The sequence below is a fragment of the Limulus polyphemus genome, unplaced genomic scaffold (assembly GCF_000517525.1).
Source record: "Limulus polyphemus unplaced genomic scaffold, Limulus_polyphemus-2.1.2 Scaffold171, whole genome shotgun sequence".
Lineage (NCBI taxonomy): Eukaryota > Metazoa > Arthropoda > Merostomata > Xiphosura > Limulidae > Limulus > Limulus polyphemus.
Window position 1 is genome coordinate 716771 of NW_013665781.1, and position 10829 is coordinate 727599.

General features: G+C 30.9%; 1 protein-coding gene across 3 annotated transcripts; it reads right to left on the bottom strand.

The window, feature by feature from the left end:
* Window positions 1–1183: 1183 nt before the first annotated feature.
* LOC106477972 (dnaJ homolog subfamily C member 25 homolog) lies at window positions 1184–10829 on the bottom strand. Of its 3 annotated transcripts, XR_002609804.1 has the most exons (3): window positions 9275–10829; window positions 8052–8086; window positions 1184–2480 (listed from the first exon to the last, which is right to left on the bottom strand). XR_002609804.1 is itself a non-coding variant. In XM_013938483.2 (2 exons), the coding sequence occupies exon 1, from the start codon at window positions 10330–10332 to the stop codon at window positions 9301–9303; it is 1032 nt and encodes a 343-aa protein (XP_013793937.1). In that variant the 5' UTR covers window positions 10333–10829; the 3' UTR covers window positions 1184–2480; window positions 9275–9300. The 3 variants fall into 3 exon arrangements, 1 of the variants encoding a protein (XP_013793937.1); XR_002609803.1 differs by having other exon boundaries at window positions 8052–10829; XM_013938483.2 differs by lacking the exon at window positions 8052–8086.

Here is a 10829-nt window from a genome sequence, read left to right on the forward strand (position 1 = left end):
TATATTGGTCTTAAAAATAAGTGTATAGTTATCATCATTTTATTACATACTAGCTGATGGAGTTTTTCAAAGCAAATGTACCTGGAAGTTAGATCCGAGCCCAAACTCTCCTATATCACTACCCGGGGGCCCTGAGGGTACATACCAAGTTTGGTACCAATCAGTAACAAGTGGCCATACACAGACTTTTGTCAAATAAAGTTTGGGAATGAGGATTGAATTCATGTTGGGAAAGCTTTACTGTATTGATTACCAGAGTCATATGTAACATTGACTTAACATTCTGATTCAGAACAGAACATTCTCTGTTAAACTAAGATAAATCTAATATGTAGTAGAAGTCAGAGGTGACCATCTACTAAATGTTCCACAATGTTTTTCTTTAAATTGTATTTACATAGCGATGTAGATCAAGAAAAGGTGAACATCTGGTATCCTTGGTGAATTAGAAAGCAATTACAAGTTTTGTTTAATTTCGTGAAAAGCCACTCAATCTGCACTAACATTCCCTAACTTTGAAGTGATAATTTAAGAGGGAAGGCAGCTAATTAATACCACCTACAGCTAATTCATGGGCTGCTTTAACAGAATAGAAGGATAAGACTGTCATCTTTAATGCACCCATGGCCCCAAAGTGTGGAGTGCATTTTTGGGCAGTAATGGGGCGGGAATCACGAAATCTCAGGTCCACAGTCTAGCACTCTAATTATCCGTCACGCTATGAAGGTATATGGAATAGCAAGATATCATGACATATTTCCTATATAAAGTTGATGTGTCTACTTATATTTTTACCTGGTGCTATCTATTCAACGATCCTGTGACCTTGATTATCAAAGAACAAATAAAGAAATCCTCAATTTCTCCACACAGATTATCTTTAATGTTAAGCGCAAATCAACACAATGGGCTATCTGTGCTCTGCCCATCTTGGGTATCGAAACTTGATTTTTAGCGTTATAAAACTTCATACTTGCTGCTTAACTACCTTGGAAGTAATTTAAAAAGCATCAAATATAAAAATATATTTTGTATTTTTTGTATAGGTGTTTAATGTATGGTGTCACATATATTTGTGTTCATTAACATTTAAAATATCCAACAAAATCATAAATATAGGCTGCCATTATAACACATCGATTCTTTTTTAACTATTAATAATAAAGAGACGTGTTTTGTAAACTGCAATACGTATATAAACTTTATTTATGCGCTCACATACACAATATGTGGTATGCACACTTCATGGTAGCATAATTTGATTTTATAGAATTTACTTTGAACAGCTAGATAGTTTAGTGACTAATTCTCCCTTTTTGCACAGTACCATACAAACAGATTAATGTAATTATAAAAAGTTAATTTTGTTAAACATCTATTTTAACAACACAGTTTTATATCATTAAAGAATCCTACATGACACTCTTATAAGATTATAATTTCTATACAAATTACGATCCTAAATCTCACGTATTCCATTTAGCTCTCAATGGGATACTCTTGAACTGCGGTGTTCCTTGGATGTAAAATGTTTTACCTGATCACAGTCAGGGGGTGAAAAATACTTCAGTATCATGCTACTTAGAAACATAACTTTAATTGGTCAAATTCACTTGGTGGTCCTTTTGGAAGATTTAATTATAGATTTGTAGTTCCATCTGCAGCAGTTTCACTACTTTGGTTTTACCTGTTTCCCAAAATAGAGCAATGTGTAGCATCCAGATTTGTGTAAGATGCTATCAGTTGGGGAAAATATTTTTGTGTATAAACGCAATTTCCTGTATGTCAACATGTGTGGTCTCTTAACTCCTTAAACCCAAGCAGCATCCAGCCAAAAATACCAATTTACCCATCGAATGGTGACAGTGTCCAATAATACTTATGTCTCTTTGGCTGAAAACTAATCCAAACTATGTTGTTATTCACAAAATTAATAAAATTGAAACTCTATAAGATATGGTGATAATTATTAGGAAATCATGAAAATGCTTCTGACAGAACAAGCATAAAATTCCGAGCTTAAAAGAGTTAAGATTAACACCATTATTATGGGGCATGTCAGTTGCTACTGTTGGCAGAAATAAATTGGAAGTAGAAACACGTCATTATTATCCAATATGACCTTTATGATAGTATTTGTTGTACCTTCTTCTAATGATGGACATCATCTGTTGAATGGTTATGGCATCAATCTCCATCTTAGTTGTCTTCATGGCCTATCAATGGATGAGAAAACCATGACTGATTTCAATTGCAGCTGGATCTCTTCCTGTCACTCTCAGCTTGTGTTGGCATAAATTCAGCTGCTCCCTTTTCTCTTGTAGTACTTTCACAATCAAATCAATCTGTTGGATCTTGTCGTAAACTACAATTAACACAACTTTGTAGTGGAAGAAGCATGAATAGAGAGAGCATATCACCTGCTAGCCTCTTTTGCCCTTGAAGATTGAGTGATGCCTTTGATACTGAACTCCACAGATCTATCAAACACCAAGTACACATGAAGGATTTACGTTTGATCTCAACAAGACAACTAAATACAGCATATGGTAAAAAATGAATCTGAATACTGATCAAATATATATAAAAAATACTACTTGACTTATTGTCATTTTGAAATTCTCTCTATCTCTCTCCTTCTATACTTGTATATATATATATATATATAAATACACACACATCTCCATAATGTAGCATAAGGCTGCCATGATAACCATTAGTTTTTAGCCCACAAATACCATTTCAAAAAAAAAATAAAAAATTGTAGAACTGGACCTTCAATGCAAGGATAGAATAAAAATCCCAAATTGTCTGCACTTTTTCTTTAGTAAACTCAAACAATTCTTTATGGCTCATAAACATTAGCCAACTTCCTTCAACATGATATTGTTTCATTTGAAGTGCACCTTACAGTGAAGTACATTGGTATTATTTCTGGCAATATTTCTATCCAAAACTAGAGTTTTAACTTCAACCATGTCAGCTTGTTTATCAGGCAAATAACCAAACTAGTAAAGTTTAATCATGAATGATTTTTTTAAATTTTGCCTTTAAATCCAAGTACCTGGTTCATTAACTTTGCCACAGGGATGTCAGGAAGTAACATTACCATTCATAAGAAAAATGTCCTTGAAGTAAATAGCAGGAAGTAATAACAAATACAAAAAATGTGAGAAGTGACAAAAGCCCATTCAAAATCATATTCAATCTCAAAAAAATGCAACACAATACCAAACTATCTGAGTGTCACTTATTACACCAATATACTTAACAAAATTCAAAATTATTTCAACTATCATAAAAACCACAGGATTTCTTCTCTCCAATACTCAAATTACCATTACAAAATTTAAAACATTCAGAAATCTTAAACTTTTAACTGGTAAGTAATCCAAAATTTTAGAAATTTGGAAAACTGATTTTATCACTTCTATTTCTTATGCTCTCAAAAAATTGTGTGTGTGAAGGTGTTTGAGACTTTACTGTTACTCAAAATTTTAATTCCTATACCCTTTTGATAACTCTGTTCACACTATCCAAAATATCTAAATCTTCCAAATAGTAAGACCAAAACTGAAAACAATACTTTATATGAAACTCCAGTTTAAAAAAAATAAAAGAGGGTGGTGGTAAAACTACGATATTATATCTCACAAATTTAAGAATAAGCTGAATTATATAATTTATTAGATACTGTAAAATAAGTAAGAAACCTTACAACACTGACCTCAAAAAAATACATGTATAAATCCATTGTAATTTTTCCCTTACATTTTTTTCCCCATAAACAAGTTTTCAACAATGTATCTTCGAAAATATTAGTTTTATTAAACTAATGGCATTAATAATTGATAAATACCACCTTACTTTTGCTAACATCATCAACTATTCTATTACAAAAAATAACCAAATGAAATATGATTTATCCTCTATGTTTAACTATTAAAATAGCTACCCGATTACTTGTTTATCCATCATTTTTACAGATATTTCTGTAAGCATACTTTGAAGGAGTGTAAAATTAATAAAATTCTTCTTATATAATCTGTCACTTACTGAAACTTTGCAATAAATTTGTTGCAATTTACAAACATTTAAATGAATTAAGTAGAATGGCTTTTTCACCCATCTATGTTACACTGCACACAAAATTGTAATGCAATTTAAACCCAATACAATAATCATAATATATCAAGCATAACAAAAGGTGACAGAAAGAATATGGCTAATTGAGGTCAACAGATGCAAAAAAATCAGCAATGTTATTGTAACCTTTCTTATCCAAATTGTTATTCAAAAAAAGTTTAAGATAATTCATACCACTATAAAAGAACTCCACATCATTAAGGAAAACATCCCATAAGTTAATAATTCTAGTAAAAAAAAAATTATGTCAAAGAAAAGTCTGCACTGAGACTTCCAAAACATTTGAGTTTATATTTCTAGCCTTTTCATGACACCACTCAAATAGACCTCCTAAAGAAGATTGTCCAATCTTTTAACAAAGATGATACTTTGCATCACATCTTTTCTGATACTTCTATGTCTTAGAAAAAAAACAATACTTTAAGCTACCTCTCCTGATACTTAAACCATGCATTTTTCTAGTACACCATATCCATCTCTGGATGTCTTCCATAAGAAAACCCCAACCATACATAATACTCCGACTAGTATTGTGTATATACAGTAATTTACCTGTTTTTACATTCAATGTTCCTAAACACTTAACAGAAGACTAAGGTTTTATTAACAATCACAACTAAATCTTTCTCTTTTCCATAACTATAGTTCTCTTACACAATAAGTTTAAACTTCCAAAATTTCCATATCTCAAGTGTACAACTTCAAAATTATTAAATTTTCAAGTTTTTTTTCATCAAGTAAAGCATTCCAATAGAGTTGGTCTTTTCAAGAAGCTTAGTACAATTAAAAAATTTGGAAACATTACCATCTAAGTAGCTATCCAAATTATGACTTCAAGTGATACCAGTAAACACATTCTCCCAATATACCCATTTATATTATCACCACTTTTTTTTGTTTTCTACTACTAACCTAATCTTCTATTCACTTTTTAAACATAACAGCAATTTTATAGGTATTTCACTTACTAGTCTTATGTGACAGATTTTATCAGATACTCTAAAAATATCAAAGCTACACATCATCAACTGGAAGGGGACTCGTACAAAATAATAGAAACACTATAAAGAACTTCAATCTGTAAGACAAGAAATCTTTTTCCAAAAACCATGCTGAGAATGATTAATTAAATGGTAAATGTTAACGCTTTTGTAAATGACCTTTAACAACAGGTTTCTGCCTTGATAACAAATAAAAACATATCTATAGTTTCTTTGACACATGCTTGACTCTGTTTATAAAAACAGGAGACAAACTTGTACTCTTCTAATCATTCAGAATTTCCACTGTATAAAGATACTTTTGAAAAATAAAAACTTCACTATTTTTTTACTAAGCTTCTTCAACCTACTGTTAAAACTGTTCATCTTGCAAAACAAAGTTCTTTCATTTAAACATACATCTACAAATCTTAATGTACAGATATTGGTTCATTTTTATCTTAAAGAAATATTTCTCTACATTCTACTGATCCACTGATTTCTACTGAAATTACTGATCTAAAGGTTGGATTCTACTGATCCACTGATTTCTACTGAAATTAACAACTGCAAACATTATGATTTCATCTATATTCATCAATGCTTTACTGAAATTCTAAAGAATTGCACATGACAGTTTGAGTAAAACTGTTAAAGAAAACCTAATTTTCTGCAGATTCTATTTTGCAGAAACATAAATATATTACACTGCAACATTAAAATAATTTAATTAAATGCATACAGTTAAAAATTTTCAAATAATAAACTAAATCTAATAACAAGCATAAAAATCAACTGTTACTATTTCCTTATATATATATATATATATATATATATACAAGCTACAAACATAAACTTTACAGTAGTAATCACAAAATTACTGTTTTTAAATTTCTTTTTTTTTGTAATTGACATTTATAGCCCTATAATATAAGAGAATATATGAAATCTTGTAATATGTATTTAAAACATTTTTTTTTACCAATTAATAGTAGCAGTTGTAAAAAAAAAAAGAATTATATTCTAATGTACACATAAATAGGTGACATTACCTGGATCATGAAGCAAAATTATTTACAAATCATATTCACAAAAGTATATTTCATAGTTATTGGTTTTTTTGAGCTATTACTTCTGCACCTAATGATCCAAGAAATTGCCATACAAGTATTCCAACCTTTAGAAAAACTATCATTAAGTGCAAAAATGATTTTTTTTGCTAACAAGTACTTCAAATATCACGAGAAAAAATAAATAAATCTCTACCTCTAATGGAAATCAATTATGGACTTTTGTGAAAATGTAATATATAATCAAATTTATTATTTTATTCAATAACAATAAAAAGCACAATACCGTAAATCCAGATGTCTTATCTGATACTTATAAATCCCCAAGACCAGAGAAGAATGCTTAAAAATGCAATTTCTAAATTCAGAACGATCTTTTAAACAAGATTTCTCTACAAATGTAATTGGCAATCTTACAATAGGAATTAATAAAGTAGGAACACCTGCATTATTACAGAGAGAATTCATACTCAGTGGGAACATCTTTAAAGTAGGAACATTACACTCATTTACAGTGGGAATTCATGCTAAGTATGTACATTTACTTTATTACCATACAAATTCATATGTAGTTTGATTATGTACATTTTAGCATTCTTACCAAGGGAATGTATATTATGTACGTACATCTGCACTCTTTAAATTGGGAGTTCTTATTAGGTACTTACTTATGTAATTCATAAATTACTGTAAGTAGAAACAACAACAAAAAAAAACTAAAATGTATATCAAGTGTTTTACGCAATGTACTTAACAGTGGGATATCCAACTCAATTTGTATGTACTTGTGAGTTGTAATTACAAGTGACAGTATTCAAGAAAATATTTATCAATGCTACCTACTTAAGCAATCAGGCAAGCACCTACAAGGTTGTCCACCTGGCTGATACCTTACCCATGAGGATGAATAAATAAGTATTATCTAGTTAGCATATAAAATAAACTCTCATAGAATATTTTAACCTAAGTAATTCACTTGACGTTTAGAACTCCTCATTCCTCCCACAGTTTTTACAAAACTACTTAAAATTTTGCATTTAGGCTCATGACCCCATAGAATACAAAAGTATAAACAATTTTTGAGTAATAAAAGGACCACAAAAAATGGGAGAGCAAAGAGGATTTGGGGGCTCTCAGACTTAACTCAACCAATTTATTTGAAAACTATGTTAACCTGTAAAGAATCATTCAAAAATGCAATTCAAGTTTTAGAAATCTGCAAACTGGAGAACCCACATACCAGGTAAAGGTGCTTGGGTACCTCTCAGAGCCAGATTTGCTGACTTACATGAAAATTTGTATGGACATCTAAGATATTATTCAAAAATAAGTACCGGTGTTTAGACTTTTCAAAATTCCACACTAGTAACCCTGAATGAAAAATTGAGGGATTTAGGAGCTCTAGGGATGCTAGGGTCTAGGTGAAAATTGACACAAACATGTAAATGGTCATTCAACAGAAGATATGCAAAATATCTGGGTAGCTGTTGTTTCACTTCCAGTTTAATAGTTTGCTCTGACAGTCTCCAGAAGTTAACTTTACCACACAATAACACCAGCATCTGCTTCATGTAACAAGAAAATTATTTGGATTTCAAACATAGTTTAAGTTACCAAATGAAGATCAACATCAGATGTTGCACCAAAAATTATTTACGAAACAAATTTGATACAATGTTTCAAACACACAATATTCATTCAACATAATCCACTTCTGAACATCATCTACAACTAATTTAGCAAGCACCACAATATCTATAAATAGTACTACGTGGTAGTCTGAATGGTTAAAAAGTATCTTGCTGAAAAATCCTACAGGGTATAAACCCTTTAGCTCAGTTGGTAGAGCACTTACCTAGTGTGCGAAAGGTTTTGGGTTCACTCCCGAGTCTAAGAGATGGAAAGCTGAGATTACCACAAGAAAAAACTGGTACCCAATTTATAGTAAAAATTCATACTATGTAAGAACATTTGCTCTCTTACAGTGGGAATTAGTACTACATATAAACATTTGCATTCTCACAGAGGAAATGCATATTATGTATGTACATCTGTACTGTTAGACCGGGAGTTCATATTAGATACATGTTTATGTAATTCAGAAATTACTGTATGTAGAAATAAAAAATAACCAATATGTATAAAGTGGTTTATGTGATGTACATAACAGTAGGATACCTAGCTTAATTCATATGCACATGTAATCTGTAAATACAAGTGAAATTCACAGAAATAGTTATCAATAGCTACATTATGCAGTCAAGTAGGCACCTACAAGGTTGTCTGCCTGAAGCCTTATTCAGAAGAGGGTGAATAAGTAAATTTGATCTAGTTAGCATACAAGATACTTTCTCATAGGATACTTTAACCAGGGTATACATGAAAACCACTCAATGTCTGTTCATATGCACAATAGACAAAGTTTTTCGTTACTCACTAAATCTTAAAAATTGTTAATTACATTTTAATTACATAAAGAACAATACTTGAGTGTTTGCATAATATGATTCCTCTTTCTAACTGGTATTCACAACTGGCCTCACATACAGAAAAACACAAGTTTCCAAAATGCAAAATTTATTTGACAACTCAAAAACTATGCTTACTACTAGTAATACACATAGCTTTGGCAAATAAATTTTGTAGATAGTATGCACATAAAAATACTTTGATTTGGCTTCTTTGTGCAGCTGCTACAAACCATTAATTAGTCATATAAACCACAGCATACAAGTTAAATACAGCTTTACTTCTGCAACGGTGTCCAGTTCATTTTAAGAATATGTTGATTGTAAAGCAACACACAAGACAATTATTTTTATAATTTAGTTTTTTTTTATGCAGCATATAATTCCAAAACAAATCTTAGATTTTCTAATAACCCTTTTAAAAAGGATGAGAACATTTTGGTTTTCATAAAAACAAAACTTAAATTATTCCAACCAATGAATGTTTTTTTTTGTTTGTTTTTTACTCATCCTCAACTGGTTGTCTTCATTACAAACAATAAAAATTTTACCACACAAGAAACAGTTTTGTGTACTTTAAGTCACAAATGTGATAAACATAATAAAATACCTAAGTACAGACATCGAAAGTAGTTTTTAATCTTCAAAAGTTATTTGGCCTGGTCCATGGTTCCTCATATACCTGCGGTAACTTTTGTACTTCGCATTTTCTGCAAGTTTAGCTTTCATTTCATCTTCTTTTTGTTTTTTCCAAACTTTAAAATTTTCCTCTTTCCATAGTTCTTTCTTCAAATAAAACAATTTCTCTTCTTCTTCTATTGAATTCCATTGAGATTCATTGCATTTTAATTTCTTTCGTATAAGGTAAAATTTTTCCTCTTCTCCAAACTCTTCCTTACAAATGTTGAATTTCCATACCCATTTAAAGTACCACACTATGTAAGCTCCAATGGTATATGGTAGTAAAATGAGTTGAATCCATAAAATATCTTTGATTGAAGGTTTTGAATATCCTCCTTTAATATCGACCTTTTCTTCAAGAACTTTCTTCAAAATTGCTTCTTCTTCTTCTTTTATCACCTCTTTTGGACGACGGTCTTTCTTTTTAGAAGAGTTAAGTAAGCCTTCTTGTTTTGCTATGTCAACTGCCTTTAACCTATATTTTGGAACTGTCACTAAATAATCAACAGCAGCTTTATAACGAGACCATGCACCCCAGTACTGAACAACTGAAATGACCGTTATTGTTACTGCCAAGACAATTCTTACATCTACTTTTGGTGCAACTCTTCTCCTGTAATAACGATAATAATGTCTGTATACTTCATCAGGATTATCCAGCATGTAGTCATAATCTGCTCTAGATTCTTCATCTCTTAAGATTTCGTAAGCCGTTGCCAACTGAGTAAACCGTTCTTCAGCTTTTTTTTTAGCTTCTGTGGACCTATGCATATCTGGATGATATTTTCTTGCCAAACGTCTGTAAGCACGTGCAATGTCACTTTTAGATGATTCTCGAGGAACACCAAGAACATCATAGCAGTTTTCTTTACCACAGTACAGTCCTTCTAGCTCCATAAAACCATGTATGGCTTGTACCATGATTAATACCAATATTATTGTGAAAATATTTGAAAAAGTAAACCCTCTGTCAATATTCATAAACATTTTCAAGCCAAGAAGATGAATCTACGCTTCCTGGAACAGTGGAATTATTGTACGTCTCTTTAATTACTTAAGTAATTTGTAGATTAACTTCACGTAACCTAAACTTAAAGTTCTTTAAGTTTAATCACGATTCCAAGCAGAAGCCAATTTTAATTTGATTTCTGTTGGACCGCAAACTGGCAACACATCATTCAGTCTCCTTACCAAAACATGAGTAGGCCCGATTCTGGGGATTTAAAATGAAATCAAACTTAAGTTTTAAGTTAGTTTAGGCTTACAAATTTAATTTAATTTTAAAAGTATACAACTTACAAGTCTACCACAAGACTATAATAATGTAAACAACGTAAATTATTTAGCATAATAAGGCTGAAATCCTCAGTTGCTAATATTTTTATATACTGTATTCTAATAACCGAAACTGTTTTACAAGTAGTTTAATAGTCTCAGCTAAATCTTTGCCACGTTTATGAAACGTTTTCCTAGTTATACACCAA